General features: G+C 52.5%; 7 protein-coding genes across 7 annotated transcripts; 5 read left to right on the top strand and 2 right to left on the bottom strand.

Moving 5' to 3' along the window:
* Positions 1-29: 29 nt before the first annotated feature.
* On the top strand, positions 30-997 carry Aud_003614 (mitochondrial 37S ribosomal protein uS15m; the record flags this gene model as incomplete). Its single annotated transcript, XM_043288564.1, has 2 exons — positions 30-75; positions 141-997. The coding sequence occupies 2 exons, from the start codon at positions 30-32 to the stop codon at positions 995-997; spliced, it is 903 nt and encodes a 300-aa protein (XP_043144499.1).
* A 959-nt stretch (positions 998-1,956) lies between these two features.
* Positions 1,957-5,988, top strand: Aud_003613 (uncharacterized protein; the record flags this gene model as incomplete). The annotated part of the gene is made up of 4 exons (XM_043288563.1): positions 1,957-2,663; positions 2,714-4,422; positions 4,488-5,481; positions 5,550-5,988. The coding sequence occupies 4 exons, from the start codon at positions 1,957-1,959 to the stop codon at positions 5,986-5,988; spliced, it is 3,849 nt and encodes a 1,282-aa protein (XP_043144498.1).
* Positions 5,989-6,871: 883 nt separating this feature from the next.
* Positions 6,872-7,609, top strand: Aud_003612 (uncharacterized protein; the record flags this gene model as incomplete). The annotated part of the gene is made up of 1 exon (XM_043288562.1): positions 6,872-7,609. One exon carries the CDS (start codon positions 6,872-6,874, stop codon positions 7,607-7,609), a length of 738 nt encoding a protein of 245 aa, XP_043144497.1.
* Positions 7,610-7,816: 207 nt separating this feature from the next.
* spb4 (ATP-dependent RNA helicase SPB4) lies at positions 7,817-9,861 on the bottom strand (the record flags this gene model as incomplete). The annotated part of the gene is made up of 3 exons (XM_043288561.1): positions 7,817-8,939; positions 8,992-9,501; positions 9,572-9,861. The coding sequence occupies 3 exons, from the start codon at positions 9,859-9,861 to the stop codon at positions 7,817-7,819; spliced, it is 1,923 nt and encodes a 640-aa protein (XP_043144496.1).
* Positions 9,862-10,476: 615 nt separating this feature from the next.
* Aud_003610 (diacylglycerol/polyprenol kinase family protein) lies at positions 10,477-11,649 on the top strand (the record flags this gene model as incomplete). Its single annotated transcript, XM_043288560.1, has 1 exon — positions 10,477-11,649. One exon carries the CDS (start codon positions 10,477-10,479, stop codon positions 11,647-11,649), a length of 1,173 nt encoding a protein of 390 aa, XP_043144495.1.
* Positions 11,650-12,137: 488 nt separating this feature from the next.
* Aud_003609 (crossover junction endodeoxyribonuclease) lies at positions 12,138-14,929 on the bottom strand (the record flags this gene model as incomplete). The annotated part of the gene is made up of 2 exons (XM_043288559.1): positions 12,138-14,772; positions 14,916-14,929. The coding sequence occupies 2 exons, from the start codon at positions 14,927-14,929 to the stop codon at positions 12,138-12,140; spliced, it is 2,649 nt and encodes an 882-aa protein (XP_043144494.1).
* Positions 14,930-15,354: 425 nt separating this feature from the next.
* Aud_003608 (putative actin-related protein RO7) lies at positions 15,355-17,064 on the top strand (the record flags this gene model as incomplete). Its single annotated transcript, XM_043288558.1, has 1 exon — positions 15,355-17,064. One exon carries the CDS (start codon positions 15,355-15,357, stop codon positions 17,062-17,064), a length of 1,710 nt encoding a protein of 569 aa, XP_043144493.1.
* Between the last annotated feature and the right edge of the window lie 336 nt (positions 17,065-17,400).

Genomic DNA, 17,400 nt, shown 5'->3' with positions numbered 1-17,400 from the left:
GCAGGCTCAAGGATTGGCAATTGGTCAAGATGCCTCCACGATTCCTTTCCCAGCCAATATTCAAGGCTTTCACAGGTAAGTTTACAGAGATTTTCTCTTGTCCCTTCTGATGTTTTTGAGTGTTGAGCTGACAAACTCAGGGTCTTCCCATGTTCATAGTCCACTTGTCGCATTGTCATTAAACCCGTCCAAGACCTCTGTACGAGCCGGGTCTGCGGAGACTCGAGAGCGACGGCGACACGACCCATTCCTAACGGCCCAGTCCCGTCAACGCAAGGCTGCCAATCTATCTCGTCAACAAGCCCTTGCTCGTGAGCGTGAAGAGTCCCTTGGCGATCCGGTGGAAAGCAAACCTACACCTTTCATCGAGGAGCTGAAAGGCACGAAGGCCCAGTCCTCAGAAGATGCGGCACTCAATCATTTTATTTCGCCGGAAGGACTTCAGGAGGCGCTTGAATACTCGAAAACCTTGACATCACCGCTAGAAAACCCGGACCGGGAAACGGCAGACCCTCAACTTGAAAAGGAGGCTGCAGAAAGACATCTTGAGGAACATCGAAACGCTCAGGAAGCGATAAGCCGTATCATCAATATCAACAACGGAAACACCAAAGACCGTACCCGTCTGCTTATACAGAAATGTATTGATACATTTGGAAGACATAATACCGACAAGATGCTCCCACCCAAGCCCGGAGCTGTCGCTCATGATTCGTCCACTGTCCACGCCGAGAAGACGCCCAGAGTAGGACCAGATACTGGCTCTCCCGAAGTCCAGGTCGCTATTCTGACCGCAAAGATCATTAATCTGTCCAGACATCTCCAATCGACCAACAAGGACATGCACAACAAGCGCAACCTGAGACTACTGGTCCACAAGAGACAGAAACTGCTTCGGTACCTGCGTAGAAAGGAACGGGGTGGACCAAGGTGGCAGCATCTTATTGAAACGCTCGGCTTGTCGGACGCTGCTTGGAAGGGTGAGATCAGCATGTAAAGGTTTGCCGGCGTGCTTGTATTCTATTTTTTATATTTTCTGTTCCTACACCAAGGCACGTGTGTATGTTATGGCACTTGCACTCTCCAGCGCTTTTGAGGTGATCGCGCTGTTCCTGATTAGCTCGGCCCTCTTCATTGTCCACATAAGAGAGACCTCAATGTACAAATATAACTCCTCATCGATATCCATGACTGTCATTTATACCCGAGCAGAGCACCGTAGTAAGGTGTCGATTAAGTCAGGGATGGACCTATTCGTTATCCACTTCGTACTCGAGGCTGGAATGTGCAGACTTTCTGTGTACGACGCACTTGAAACAACATCCATAGAGTCAGCACAATGCAGAGGCTTCGGCTAGTTTTATTACATGTCCATTGCCACTCGCCTACTATGTGGACACAATGATGTATTTCGCGCTGTGCGATGTCTGGGAGAGTTAAGCAAGCAGCGGAGAAAGAGCGGAGGAATCTGACCGCCTTATTTTAGGATTCTGCCGGAACGTCACCCCGAATTTCGTTTTCCACTTGCAACACTCACAAACACAACTTGAGCGCCGATGCTGTTGTAGCGCATTCACCAATCGACAACAGCATCAACATCGCCTGGTAAGTGAATATCACTAGGCCGCTAACCCTCGAGCAGGTGCAAGGCGAAGCCCACAAATACAACATCAAAACAAACAAATATTCCCTCGTCCCCAGCCTCTGTCCTACTTTTTTTCTCCTCCCCACAACACATCTAACTCTCAACCATCAGCTCACAACTCATTGTCCGAAATTTATCACTCATTACAAATCTTCTAAACTCAAAGATATCTTTGCAAGACTCATTTCGATTTCATCTTCAAAGTCAATCTGCTTGACCCATCTCACGTGTCAGATCACGTCGCGGTATAACACTGGCCTGGTGCCGTCCTTCCAGTCGGTTATTGTTCTGTTCTGCAGTCTACAGTCGAGATGCGTACTCGCTCGCAGCCGCTCTCGCCTGGCGGTCTCGTCGCTCTCGAATCCGAACCTCGTCGGACGAGATCTACTAGAACTGCAACTCTCAGACAGGGTAGTGCCGAACCTGCATCACAATCAACCACTCGGTCGACGAGAAACGCGAGCCTTAGACAGCCCAGTGCTGAACCTGCATCACAACCTGCTGCTCGATCTACCAGGAGTGCGAGCCTTAGACAGCCCAGTGCTGAGCCTGCAACAGAGTCTAGTACTCGATCCACCAGGAGGGCACGCACCAGACAGTCTAGCGCCGAACCTTCTACACAGACCACCTTCCGCTCCCGCAGCCGACGTGCCGGCAATGGCGTAATAGTGTCTATAGAGGAAGCTCCGATGAATCAGACTCGAACCAGGAAAGCCTCGACTCGCCGATCGACGCGCCAGTCTACTCGGAAAACGTCTGATGACGAAACTGAACCGATCGATGCCGAACAAGCGTCCCAGCCCGAATCCGTCGTCGAGGAAACGAGCGCCGCACAGGAGCCCCCCGTAACCCAGGTCTCCGAGCCCATCCCTTCCATTGGTGAACATGCTTTGTCTGAACCTAAAGCATCGGACAGTGAGTTGTCCTTCATTCCTTTCCCTGAAGCAGTTGTTCCTGAGCCTTACCCTGACCCTGGCCCTCCTCACCCTCTCTCTCCCCTTCACCCCCTCTCCCCCATGTTCCACTGCCATCCTCGCCGTCACGCCCGGACACGGAATTCCCGCATAGGAGCCGGGCCGCGGCGCCCTCTCCCGAGGCCCCATCTCCACAGGGAGGGAAATTGTCGAAAACTTTCGTCGAAGATGTTTCCGGTGGCCCTGCAGATACCTGGTATCTGGATCCGCTCGATGACATAAGCGACATTGGGTCGCCCCTTTCGGAACGGTCTCACACACCGGACCTCGAGATGGAGGATTCTCCCCCTATCGGGTTCGTGCTCAAAGAGTCTCTTCTGGCAGACATTGATGCCTGCCTCGCCTGCCACAAGCAAGTGGAGTTGGCTGCAGCGCACAATGCTGCCAGAGATGACTCGGTCAGCATCATGGCCGACGAATGTGGATCCGATGGAAATGTCGTCTTAGTGTCCTCTGAGGAGTACAACGCCAAGCCACCTGCCGTGACGGAGGCCTTGACTGGGTCAACGATCGCTGCGCGATTGTTCCTCGTGGCCATGGAAGGGATAGAGTTCGAGGAAGAGCGATACTGCCGTTCGCCGATGTCGGTCTGCGGTCAGTGCTCTTTGGAACTTGATGACTGTCCCATGGTCATTGAGGAACACACCGCCCCAATCGACGTATCGTGGATCTCCTCAGGTGAATCTTCTCGCGAAGGTTCCCTGTCTCCTCTGTCCCCTGTCGATCGCGACGAGGAGGTCCCGATTTCGTCGATTGTTGTGGCTGTGTCGTCGTCAATTGACAACGAGGTTGCCGCCCTGATCCAGAGTTTTTCTGGATTGTGCTTGGTGGATACAGCCTACGACGACACGCCGGCAGCATCCGCGAGTCTGTTGCTGTGCTATATGCTGGCATCAGCGGGTCAAGTCCAGCAGGACGCGACCTTCGATGTCCCGACTGAGTCGGGTACGACGTCCACCTTTAGTGATGGGCGGTTGGTGTCGGCGAATGTGTCCGAATTGATGCCGGGCCCTTCGCAGTCCCGTCCGGCGGCCGTGGAGGTTGACAAACCACGTCAAGGTAGCCGTTCCGCGAGGAAGTATTCCGCGCGATGGGCGCGTGTGGCTCTCTCTCCGATTCCAGAGGAGTCGGAGGTGATGAGCCCCCGCTCAGGCTTGGGTGTTGGTGCCACCAAAGAGAGCGTCGTCTCCCCATCGTTGTCTCTCTCGGCTACTCCTTACCTGCTGGAGTTGTTGGGTTGTCGGAGAGTCCAGGCGGAGGCCCACGAACCCGCCAAGGAGCCCGCCAAGGAAGAAACGCGGCTAACACCTCGGAAAGTGAACAGAAAACGTCCCCATAACGACGGGGCCGAAACCCCGTCGTCCAACAAGCGGCGGAACGTGGGACCCCCCGGAAGCACCCCCTTTGCGCGCCGCATGACTCCGCTGTCCCGGCGGATCACGTACAACGCCGCCCCCTACTCTGAGCGGCTTCGGCGGCGGACGATCGAGAACCAAGGCCGGATTCACAAGACGGTCTTCCGCCTCCCCCAGCTGCTCGCTCAGAACGAAGCCGACCGCCGGGCAGCGGAGTCAACCCCCGTCCAGCCGTGCCTGGAGCCTCTCCAGATGAACACCGAATCTACCGAGAAGCAGAGTAAGCCAGACGATCAGGATCCATCAGATGAGTCTCCCACGGCCGAGCCACCTTCTACCCCTCAGGCAAGTGGTTGGAACATCCGCGGGCTGATCAACTCTGTGCCTCGTTCCTTCTCCCGTTTGCTTCCAAGATTTGGTCGTTCCTCTCGGACGTCTGAAGCTTCAGGTATGTTCTCTTGTCCTATTGCTTTTCCCTCTTTTGTCGATGATTCCGTGCGCCTGGCTCACCAGTTGCAGCGCCATCGCCAACCTCACAATTGTCTTCACGGCTGTCTTTGCAACCATTGGCGCAGGAGCCTCCAGTGTCATCCTCCCAGCCGTTGCCAGAGCGTCCTTCTCACACCAAGACTGTCGACTCGAATCAGAATGCTACCCAGAGTGATAAACGCTCTCGCCGTCGCTTGAGTGAGCAGCCGCCCAGCAAACGCCAGCGCACCTTGTCTTACTCCCTCTTCCCGGCTCCGATTGACCGTGCTCGCTTCCTTGGAGATCTGACTACTACTCCTAAGAAACCTTCTCAGGCCGTCCAGGCAGAATCACGTCCAGATGATGCAGAGAAGCCGTCTGGGGCACAGGAAGACCAACCTCCATCGACTTCTCAGGCGACAGATGTCAATGAACAGCGGGCCTTGCCTCAGACGACTGAGGACGCCACTCAAAAGAAGCGCAAGCGGTCCCCCTCGCCTGATGTCATTCCCAACCCGGCCGGATGCAGCTATGGATTGGACCTGGATTATTTCTGCTATAGCTCTGACAGCGAAGAGGAAGCCGATGGCCAACCCCAGCAGGCTGTACCTCCTACAAGACCCGATGCTCTAGCCAAATCTGCCGTTCGCAGTGCTATTCGCTCGGAACAAGGGCCATCGAAAAGGGTGCGTTTCGATGCCAGCCCCGAGGATACTCCTTCTAAACTTCGCACGCGTCCCCGTGCCACGGACCCCTACACGGGAAGACACTTCATCAGCATGGGCGATGCTGCTCGAGTGACAGCGCCTGGTTCTCCTGCCGCTGCGCCCGCAACGCCAACTCCCGCTGCTCGCGTCGATTTGTCTACTCCCCAGCGCTCGCCAGGTTTCATTCCCAACAAACAAGGCACGTTCCAGCTGGATTACGATACTTTCTCTGATGAATCAGAGTCGAGCGGCGCGCCTTCTCCAAAAGCCCCATCGGCCAAGTCTGTCTCTGAGACTCAAGCCACCGCTACCAGTACAGAAGTACAAGAAAGGTATTTTGCTGCCACCTTCGACTCAAGCCTCATTGCCATTCATCTAACAATTGATCTTTGCGGTGTAGTGTACAATCGCCTGCTCCACATCCCACTTCACGCCAAGCGTTGCCTCCGTCTACCCCATCCAGAGTTGATCAGGAAGCTCTCGCCAGAGTCCGTTCTCAGGCCGAAAAGTACAAACCCAAAACACCTAGTGGGCTCCGCACTGCTAGTCGTTATTCAAGCCCTCTGACCGCTTCACCTGTTGTCAACCAACAACCACCTGTCGAGACTTTCGGCGACGATGATCAATTCGCTCGTGATGCTCAATGGCTTTATGAGCAATGCGCAACTGGAGATCTCCAGCAGCTTAAATGGCCGGAACCGAATACTCTTCAGAAGAGCTTGGGTGTTGATGATGAGATCGTGCGGATCGTCGCCAGCGTGTGGGACGCATCTGCTGTGGACGAAGTTCACCGTGCTTTCCATCAAAGTTTGGAGGAATTTACGAAAGCTCAAGCCTAGGTTGGAGTCATGTCATCGGGGTGTTGAAAGGTTCTAAATGGTCTTGCTTTGCCTTGATACCTTTTGGTTTGTGTGATTATTATGTTGCTGTGTTTTTCTTGTTTTCCATCTTCCGATTACTGAGCATAGCCTGTTTGGCCTCCTTCCTACTTTATGGAATTGTGATGGGCCCAGACAATGTGTAAATGTGTTTTCTGCGGGATTGCGGAAGTCTTTTGTGTTTTGTGTTTTGTTTTATACTCTGAGCAACCTCCAGCGGCTTCCTCCAGACTGTTGAGACTGGAGTTTGTAAGCCCTGCTCGGGCGAAGGTCTTTCATGAAATTTATGAGATCGAATCTGTCTTGTTCTCTTGTTTCCAACCGGTGGAGTCCAGTACATCATTGTTTTTCTTTGCTCGAAGCATGTGACATAAGCAGGAGATTTTGATTTACCTTTGTAGCCAGCGGCGCTTTTGAGCTTGGCCTTCGCATTGAAACTGGCAATGGAAAAAGTATTCGCATCTGTCCTATCTGCATCCGATTGACCGATTTAACCTGCCTTTGTGATGGCACCTGCGTGAGTTTGATTCTGAGATCTTCATAATCCATTAACGGCATGTTCAGTTCCTTGTCTGCAAGGACCGCCTCAACCCTTGAGAAGGAATCATTCTTTTGACAAAGCCATACTCGTCCTTTGTCGGTAGACAAAGAGAAGATTGCGTTAACAAGACAATGGATGCATGCCGCCATCCGATTCATATACATGCTATTCTATCCCCCTCACCTTCCTTCTAACCAGCTTCTACCATTCATCATCAGTGATTCACCAGAGACACATCAAACCCATTAACCCCACTATCGTCGTGAAACCAAGTCTAGCTACAAACCCACCGAAGCGTAGGCGATGTGCTACTACATGCCCAATAAACCCCCTTGCACCTGCACCTACCTCCAGCTCATCCAGCCCTGCCCACAAGTCCGCGTCTTCGCTGTCCCGGGAAGGCCCACGCCCCTGATCCAAGTCTGTCCTATCCGGTACATCGCCCGCGGCGTCGGACAGCGCTTCTGCGCTCTGTGCAGCCGGGCCGCGGGTTTTGGTGGACCGGGTACGGTTGGGCTGGTGGGATACCCAGAACAACAGGGATTTGGCGGCCCGCAGTTGGCGTCGTCTTCTCAGCGATCGCAGCAGCAGGTGACGCCTCTTGATCCGTGTCTTGTCGGGGGAGGGGTTTCGATTGGGGATTTGTTGCTTCCGATAGGTGAGGAGAGTATGGGCTCGTTGGGGACTGCTGGGGATGCGGGACGAAGAGATGAGGCGGGGCAGAGCGTGCAGGGCTCTTGTTCTTCAGAGTTGTCAATACAGTCGTTGCTGGTGCAGGCTGAGTCGGGAGGAGGGTTAATTGCGGATGCGCATGGTGCGACTGTGCCGGGTGCGCAGGTTGATGAAGCGTGGACGGTTCAGGCTGGGCTTGTGGTGGAGGAAGAAGCATCAAATGGCGGAAACGGGGAGGTGAGAGCTGATCGAAATGAGGACGAGAGAGACCACGCCAAGGTTGGAGGGTCCGATCGCGAGGGAAGGGCTGCTGTCCAGGGAATGCAGATAGTTCTTGACCTGGACAAGAAGTCTTCTACGAGTGGTTGAGGTATTCGGTCATGGGTCAGTCGAAATGGAATCACAGGGCAAGAAAAAGTATCTTCAGAAGGGTGAGAAGGCTTTTCAGAAAAGTTGTTTTGTATGTACACGGAAGTATAAGGCTGGTGCTCCCCTACTGAGGAAGGGCTTTAGCTATACAAGTCAGGTATCAAGATCATCCAAAGCAACGGATATAGTGCACATATGCGAGGTATCTTAATCAAATCCCTGGAATTCTTCGTCGTCATCACCATCAGCCTTCGTGCCTGCGGCTTTGGCTGCTGCTCGTCTTAGTCGTCTTTCTTCCTCGTTCTTCTTCCTCAGCGCCTCAACCATCTTCTCCGTCTCAAGAACCTTCTGTTTTTCTTCCTCCGTCATCTTCTCCCATCTGGCCTTGTCGTGCTTCGATTTCTTCTGCTCACGTCGCTTGAGCTTCTTGTTCTTCGACTCGGCTTGTTGGCTCCATGCGACACTCTCGCTGGCCCGTCTCTTATTTGGCTTGGATTGAGGGGCACCAGACTCGGCGGCCTCCTGGAGAAGCTCCTTCCGTCGTTTCTCCCTTTGTTTGTCTTTGTATGCGTAATTGTCCCAGTCAAGGCTCACGCCGAGTGTCCTGTCACCGGTGAAGTTCCTCAACTCAGGCATCTTAGGCAATTTCAACAAACCCCATGCTTTGCCCAAAGCTTCCCAATCAAGGTCAGCGACACGGAAGATACTGCTTGCCTGGTGCTTGCTGTAGCTTCTGAGCCAACTGACAAACGCCTTCTGGCCTCGGTCATACAGCGCACGATCAGCCAACACAGCCTTGCGGGCAGTGGCCGTGGCAGTGGCCGCATCAGCGTCAGAGAAAGTAATCGATGGAGAGAATGGAACAACAGGTGTTTTCCGAACTTCTAGAAAAGAAACATAATCTTCTTCGCGTCCTGGATGCAAAAGTACCACGCTCAGACCCCTCCGGCCGGCTCTTCCAGCACGGCCGCATCGATGAATGAACGACTTCGGGTCTGATGGAGGGTCGATTTGAACGACAAGATCGACTGACGGGATATCCAATCCACGCGAAGCAACATCTGTGGTGAGAAGAATGGCGGGATCGTGCGAGTTAATGAAGCGGTTGAAGTTCTTTTGGCGGACATTTGCCTGGTGTTTGCCGTGAAGTGGAATCAACAGGAAATCGTCACCGAGCAGCAGTGGGAGGATTGCGGACAAATAGTCGACAGCCGAACAGGTAGAGACGAAGAAAATCGTTTTCAACGGAGTCGGTTGAACTGAAGAAAGGATACGTTTCAAGGCGGCGAATTTGTGTAAGGGGGGTGTCGTAAGATAGGTCATTTGCAGACTGGTACAATCGAGTCAGATCACTGTTAAGAATAAGGCAGAGAGGTACCAACCTAGCCGGAGTCCGCTTATCGTCAACACCTGAGCCACCCTTGACCTTGACCATGACCTTGACTGGATTACGCAAACCAACTCGCACAATCTGGTCAACGGCCTCGCTAACACTGGCGCTGAACAAGCCCGTTCGTCTTTGTTTAGGAAGCCGGCGCAGGATGTTCTGCAAGGTATCCTTGAATCCCAGGTCTAGCAATCGATCGGCCTCGTCAAGAACCAGCATCTCGAACGAGGACTGCGGACAGTGGACGTGAGGGGAAGAAAGCAATTCCAGAAGCCGCCCAGGCGTAGAGACCAACACATTCGGTGACCGCTTCAGGAATGTACTCAAATCCTCTGCAGGAGTGGTCGAACCGCCAAGGAGGAGCTGCGGAACGACTTTGAGAGTAGAAGAAGGGAACTTGGGTCGAGGCGCATTGTCGTCTTCTGAGGGGTTTATCGCAGCGGCTGAAGGAGGATGGAAGGCGAGTAATGATGATAGTACATTGTAAATCTGTGATGCAAGTTCTCTAATCACAGAGTCAGCATCGACCTTCTTCCACGGTTCTGGCTGTCGCGCGCCCTAAGATCACTGCCTACCTTGTTGGTGAGATGATGATGGCTCCAATATGATGTTTTTTGACAGGTTCTTCGAGACGCAAAAGCTTCTCTACCACTGGGATCAGAAAAGATAGCGTTTTTCCGCTGCCAGTGACTGCCTCCACTACGACATCCTTGTGCGCCATGAACAGAGGAATAGCGGATGCTTGCACTGGGGTCATCCGGGTGAAGCCCATTGAGGACATTGCCTCTAACACCCATTCTGACATGGCTGGTGTCACTGCATCCCAGGCTCTGGACGAGGTGCCTGAAGGTGGTTTTGGAGCCATGACAGCAGCCGAGTGCAGAATTAAACCTTCAATTCGACCCGACGATCAGCAACGATTGCCTAGACTGATGGCACAAAAAAAAAATAGCTTATCAAAAGATCACTGATTAGATATTGAAGCGGTGAGCATTTTCTGCCAATTTACACGTGATCGCCTGCGGATTCGGCGGAATCACAAGCCTGAAGGTACCAGACAGAAATAAAAAACGAAGAGGAAAAAAGCAACGACGAACACAAAAATACTCAAATAAAAAATTCTGATTTGCAATTACTTTCAAGTAGCTACCGACTGCTCCTCATTTTCTCGGCTGTTTATTTGTCTCTGCTATCTTCTGCTGGTCCAGTGACCATGCCGATCTCTCTCTAAATTTACAGAAGTATGCGCAGCCGCATTTCTGCCTTGGGTGTTTGCCAACGTCTCACGCGATAAACCAGCTTTCCTTTCCACGCACACACCTCGTTCATCATCTAGTCGCCCATCATTGCGTCGTTTGCAGCTGACAGATTTTTCTTTCTTGACGCGCTTGTCTGCGACTATAACTATCTGCGCCAGCGACCTCTGTCCGGGCTGATACCGGCTCCGGCCCTTCCGCCTTTCGCTATAAGAGCGGTCGAAATGCCCTCCTCTTCTACCGACGACGTCCCGGCAACTCCCCGAGTCATATCTCCTTCGCCTATACCGTCGAGTGAGTCAAGCTCACGGGATGATTATGCCGGACCGAGGACTCGGTCAGCAGCGCGACGCCAGCGTCTGGTAGATGTATCCGAGGAGAGAGGCGAAGACGTGGATACGGACTCAGGTCGGTCGCCGATCAGGTCTCGCAGTCGCAGCCCAGCAGCCCCTGCTCGTTCAACTCGCACGCGGCGATCTAATCCCATGATACCGGCCAGGAAGCCGGAGCCTTTGAAAACCAACGGCCGCATATCGCCCACCGACTTCCTGTCCCCCAGTTCCGCCTTGGGCAAAGGCCGCGCGCACGACATCTCTCGTTCACCCTCACCTCTGGGTTTGATCCCCCTCCACACTCGTTACCGCAGCTTCATCCATCGTCACGAGATACCGCGCAAGCTCCTCCATAGCTCCATCGGCTTCCTTACCCTTTATCTGTATAGCCGAGGCGTCCAAACTCTCCAAATCACCCCATGGCTGCTCTCCGCTCTTGTCCCCATCGCCGCGACAGACATTATCCGCCATCGCTCCGAGACTTTCAATAAGCTCTACATTCGCTGCGTTGGCGCCCTCATGCGGGAAACAGAAGTGTCGGGCTACAACGGCGTGATCTGGTACCTGCTGGGCGCATACAGCGTTCTGCGTTTCTTCCCCAAAGACGTTGCGGTCATGGGCGTCCTGCTCCTCAGCTGGTGCGACACTGCAGCCTCCACCTTCGGCCGTCTCTACGGCCGGCGCACGTTCCAACTGCGCGTGGGCAAGAGCTTTGCTGGAACCCTGGCCGCCTGGGCCGTCGGCGTCGTTACCGCCGCGGCCTTCTGGGGCTGGTTCGTACCCCACGTCGGGACCTTTCCCAACGATCCCGAGGGCTCGTTCATGTTCACCGGCCGTCTGAACCTACTTCCGGATTCTATCAGGGGTCTCCTTGGTTGGACCGCCGATTCCGATTCCTCGCGCGGGGTCATCTCCGGCCCGTTGGCACTGGGTGTCATGAGTGTTGTTTCCGGTATTATTGCCGCCGGGAGCGAGTTCGTGGACCTGTTCAACTGGGACGATAACTTCACTATCCCAGTTCTTAGTGGAATTGGGCTGTGGGGTTTCCTGAAAGTTTTTGGTTAACTTTGCTCGCTCTTTCTATTCGACCTTGATAGAAATATACCTCTTTCCTAGGAATGCCGAGGTCAGGCCTGTTAATTTTCCTCTGATGCCCTTATTCACCATTCTTATATAGCTCATCTTTATACCACTCTATACATCGATTCGTTACTTTTCCTTGACAGGTCTACAAGTATAGACACCTTGGATTCCCTATAGACTGGGATGGTCATATACGATGGGCCATCCGCAATCATTGTTTCAAATTCTCCGTCGATGGGCGCTTCCACTGTTGCTTGCTTGAAGATACTCTCCAATCTTACTATGATGTCTTTCGTCGCAAATACTGCCACATGTGTTACGAAGGGATATGTACTTAAATTATAGAACCAAATGAGAACAACCAACACCCAAATGAACCGTAAATTAGACTCCAATATCCTTGGTATCCCCATGGACGCCTGAACACCCCAATTTGAGTGCCGATAAGTCAAATTTGTAGTAGGCAAAAATCAGCTCAAGTCTAAAATGCTCACACGCGGGATGCGCTTCTTCTTTCTCTTTTCGTCACTGTTAAACGAGCCACGCTCTGTCTCCTCTGAAGCCAGCTCAGATTGGGACTTCGCCTCAGTCGTCCAGAACCCATCGCACACAATGACCGATTCTATATGTGAGGAAGTTTTGCGAGGCCTTGACACTTTACTGCTCGATACAACTCGCTTTTCCTTCTCCGTCGTCTGCTTGAGCGCATCATCCGCGCACAGGTCCATTACCAACGTATTTTGAGCACTTGGCGGCAAGCGTACATTGGGGCCCTTCGCGCATGAATGGTTTGCGGTCGGAGAGGCGCTCTCCTTCGTTCGAGACGCGTGGACTGTCTGAGCTTCAGCGGCGAGAGCATGAACTTCATGCATTTTTAGCCCTTTTAGTGATCGAGCTTTGAGGCTAGTCGGTGTTTGCGCCAAACTCTTTAATTGTTGATAAGGGCTTCCATCACTGAGAGTAACCGCAGACATAATGTCCTCCAACTCCTGAATTTCTACCCCACTTCGACGCTTAGCTGACGTCTTGATGGGTCTCGATTGCGTATGCCGACGACTTTCTCTTCCAGCCGATGGGGGAGATACGGCAGAGTTTGTTTCTAAGGATAGATCTGAACCGGTGGAGTCATCGTACCTGACATTGGAGTAACTGATCTTGATTCTCGCGGAAGACACACGCGACGGAGAGGAATTGAAGACAGTTTCAGGACTTAAGAAGTCGAGAGTCTGCACCTCAACATCTCCAGAACGGACACCCGCCCGCCGGCTCCCCATGAGGGATCGCGTGGCCATCGGATGTCGCTTGATGTCCAGCATAGAGGATATAGTGCACGAAGAAGTAAATGAGTCAACCAAATCATCAACAGTCTGATTTACGTGCGGTTGAATATCCAACATGCGCTTATGACTGTATGGGCCATAGGCTGGTGAACCCCTCACTAAGGCGTCTGGAGAGCTCTCAGCGCGCAGAAGTCCTGGCGCTCTCGATTTTCTTGGAGTTGCGGACATTGCCGCCTCAAATAGTTGTGCGCCTTTGAACTCTGAGATGTCAGATCTCTGCTTCGTGAGTGTGCCATACTTGAGGATGCTGCCCCGTTTCATGCCGGGGTCGATTGGTCCCTTCTTCTTGGGACCTGCCTTCCGATTGCTTGACTTCTTCGACGCGGAACCCTTCTCAGCCTGTTCCCTTTTCCAGGTCTGCACGACCGCAGGCACCCCGATGGTAGCAATAGTCTCAAAGATCCAGACTTTTTCAGCGGCATAGGGGTCGAAACGCTTCCCGGTTCGCTTTTTAGTCGGCGACTGAACTGTAGCCTCTGTATAGTCTTCCACATCCTCCTCTTCATCCCCAGAAACAATCGTGGTTTCCTGGGAAGGAATCGGGGGATTAGGTTCCTCAGCGAGGAGATCCAAACCAACCACATCTATCGGGACAATCTCCAACTGTAGCTCTGTCAAGCCATCAGTACTAAAGCTGGTTCGGCTTTTGTAGATTTTTTGCAACATTTGCACATTGCTGTCTGACAACGAAGTATTCCGGGCAAAGGGTGACGGGCTTTTCTGCAGGCGGAGTCTATAGGAGACAAGAGGCTCTGCGAGCAACTTGATTACCTTCCTTGCCCCAGAACGATAATTCCACTCGAATGCATCAGCAGTGAATCTTCGCAGTTCAAGGACATCGATTTCCTGATCCCAAGCATTCATCAGGCGGGATTTAAGCACTTCAATATCCTGTGGCGAGGACACCACAGGCTTGGCGTAATACGATAGGATTGTTCTATCTGGGAACGACTCTGGAATGCGTACTGCTTTGTGCTTCGTTTGGAAATACCCGCTTTCGTTCTCGTCCAGCTCGTACTGTAGCCTTTCTCTCCATTCATCTAGTTTCATGTCGAGTTCAGGCCCATCGGACCTGATAGTGTCCAATAGATCCGCACCAAAGCCTGCTCTGGCAATCTCTGCGGCCAACTTGCTCCCGCACTTTGGAACTCCGGACGGCAAGTAGTCACCGCCACTCAGCATCGCGAATAGGATCATACCAGCACGGTCAAGTGGCACATTTGAGGGATGATCGCTATCACCACACATTCTGTAGCAGGTAATATGCGTGGCTGCGGAGGTGCCACTGCCACTCTCCTTAGAGAAGTTCATAACGGTCAGGGTCGAGCCAAACATCAAGGCGTCAACATCGTTGCTCATGACGGCATCGACGACACCTGCTCTCTGCAATCTCGCACATTCTGCTTCAGCCTCACCTGGAGCATCGTGTCGAGGAAACTTGAACAGGTCGATCAGAACCTTCGAAAGTCGGATGATCGGCGCGTTCCCGTAGCTGCGACCAGAGACTGCCTTGCCTCTTTTGAAGGGCGGTTTGTCCTTTCCATCATAAACAAATAGTGGATGGATAGGCAGCGCTAGGAACTTCAATAGTCTGTAGAACAGAGTCCGCAGCTCTGGATTTCGCCCACCTCGACCGGCCTGCACCTGGAACAGCCATATCGAGATGTCCACGGCAATGCGTATGGGTCTTGAAGTCCGTTCCAAGTGGGTTATTGCCAGCTTGGACAAGGAAATCCGTTCTCCAGAGCCAATGGCATTGATGAGTCTGTCACATGTTAGCTGCTTTGATTTATAGCTTTGTTAAGATTTTGTTCGAAGAGCTTTGTTATGAAGTGGTCCTATGTTATGGAATCCAAAATATATAAAGAGGCTAGGAGTATTTGATCTGAAAACGAGCTTTGCACCTACCCGGGAATCCCCATCAGATAGATCAGAGACCACAAGTAAAAGCCCAAATAACAAAATCCAGAAATGGGCAGTGGTCTCGACTACTGTGAAGCAGGCACAATATCTGATTGTTGCCGTAGTGTTGTTTGTTGTTGACGTCGGGAAGCTGATGTGACGGCCCGACAAAAGATCCGTCCAAATAACAGAACCAGAGGAACTCTGTTGTCGGTCTCTCGCAATGAGTGGCTTACACTTTTGGGAGAATTGAAGACTCCAGATCAATGAGTGACAAATATATTCCAGCGTTTGATGATTAATTGGACCCTTGAATGGTGAGGTGCGCAGGGAAAGAATGACTGCGGTTGGGCAACACTCAATCGGTCCGTTCTCCGCGCTTTAAATTAGGAGTCAACACGCTTCAACGGAAGTTACTTTCGACCAATATAGTTTCTACGAAGCAATGGCAACTCCGTCTACAGCCTCCCTTGATGACGAGAAGCGCTCATTGCCGGTCAATACCAATTTTCCCCTGAACTTACGCCACAATCAAACCGGCAGACCATCGTCACCACATACACCTCAACAGCAATTGCGGTCCAATAACTCTTCCTTTGCGAGCACCGGCTCGGGGGGCTCTTCCTTCCGCGGAGAAGAAGATGCGATTATATTCGAACTTGGCTCCCGGTGGCTTCGAGCTGGATTTGAGGGCGAAAGCTTGCCCATATGTGTCGTTGGATATGGGCCTGAAGACTGGAGGAGAGCTGGCGACTATAGAGGGTGGTTGAAGGCGACCATTAATACGAGCAGCTCAGGAACAGTCAAGGCAGACGAATGGACTGGTGCATACGAACTGTGGAAAATGGATTTACGTGACGTCGACCTGGGGCTCATCGAGGACAAAATCGAACGGGTATTTCGGGAGACCTACAACAAATATCTGCTGACAGATGCGGGTACATCACGATTGGTGCTGGTCATCCCATCTATCATGCCGCATCCGTTATTATCTTCGATTTTGTCGACTCTTTTCAGTCGCTGGCGATTCCCGAGTATTACCCTTCTTCCCAGCCCTGCAATGGCCGCGATAGCAGCAGGGGTCCGCTCAGCATTGGTGGTAGATCTGGGATGGGCGGAAACTATTGTAACCGGGCTGTACGAACACCGAGAGATTGCGGCCAAGCGAAGTACAAGAGCCATGAAGTCCCTGCTTCAAGAGACAGCGAGAATGCTCACTCGACTTGCCTCGGACGCCAGCCCGGAATCTGAGGCTGTGGACGACATAACCGTCAGCTTCGAGTACTGCGAAGAAGTCGTGAGTCGTTTTGCTTGGTGCAAGCCCCGGGCAGGTGACAAAGCAGCTGCACCATCAGAACTGCACAACATACAATCACCGACGGAAAATGACCCCGACTCTATAGGCAACAGGATGGTGTCGATTCCGTCTCCATCAAATCCTAACTCGACCTATATTGATATTCCATTTTCGGCGTTCGCGGAGCCGGTTGAAAAGATCCTTTTCGCCAAGGAATCAGCGGAGCGCGATTTGGACGACGAGGAAAAGTCAATACCTTTGTTGGTTTACAACACGCTACTCCGCCTGCCACCCGATGTTCGGGGCTCATGTATGTCGCGGATAATATTCGTTGGAGGTGGTGCTAATATTCCCGGCATTCGACGGCGAGTGCTCGACGAGGTGGCGGCTATGGTCAATACGTACGGCTGGAGCCCAGTCCGTGGCGAAGCAACCCAGAAAGTAGAGGAGAAGCTCCTAGCTTTGAGGCCGAAAGAGCCAGCACGCGCGAAGGGCAGTCAAGACGATACCATAGAGCCCGCTGAACATTCAGCGGGACTGGATCGTCCAGAGAAGGAGTCGCCCGAAGAAGAGATAGATTTCGTTGAGCAGAAGCTACGCCGTAGCAAGGACAAGGAAATGAAACACCAGGTTCATGGTGTACTGCGCGAGGTGGAATCTCTGGGTGCCTGGGCCGGAGCTAGTCTTGTGGCAAGCCTCAAGATCAGGGGACAGGTGGAGATTGAGCGGGAGAAGTACCTTCAGCATGGTCTTGCTGGTGCCAGCCGGGACTTGGACCACGGCCATGTTCCTGATCGACGTTCTGGTCTTCGAGCAGGCGGAGACCGGTCAAGCTGGACACTGGCAGCCTGGGGTTGAATTGATGGGCAAGGACGCGTGTGTCTATACGTTGATTTGCATGTCATGAACCTAAGATGAGATTTGACCTGTATATATGATACCCTGTTAGGATCGGAGTAGTTCATTGATTTGGGATGTTATTATGGCGCTCGATCCACTCCTTGAGCATTCCCGATTGCTCTTCGATCGAGCAACTAAAAAATGTGCAGCTACGAAGGAATGCGCAAACAGCCAACAGGATTATGACTTGAATAGCATTAGATTATTATGTACACATTGAGAGACCATCTATCTCAAAGCTGCTTGTATGTCGAATCAGAGCAGCGATATCACTTCGAACCCAAAGTCGACTAA

The sequence above is a fragment of the Aspergillus udagawae genome (genome assembly GCF_001078395.1).
Source record: "Aspergillus udagawae IFM 46973 DNA, scaffold_2, whole genome shotgun sequence".
In the NCBI taxonomy this organism is placed as follows: domain Eukaryota; kingdom Fungi; phylum Ascomycota; class Eurotiomycetes; order Eurotiales; family Aspergillaceae; genus Aspergillus; species Aspergillus udagawae.
This window is presented reverse-complemented; position numbering and strand designations above follow the sequence as displayed.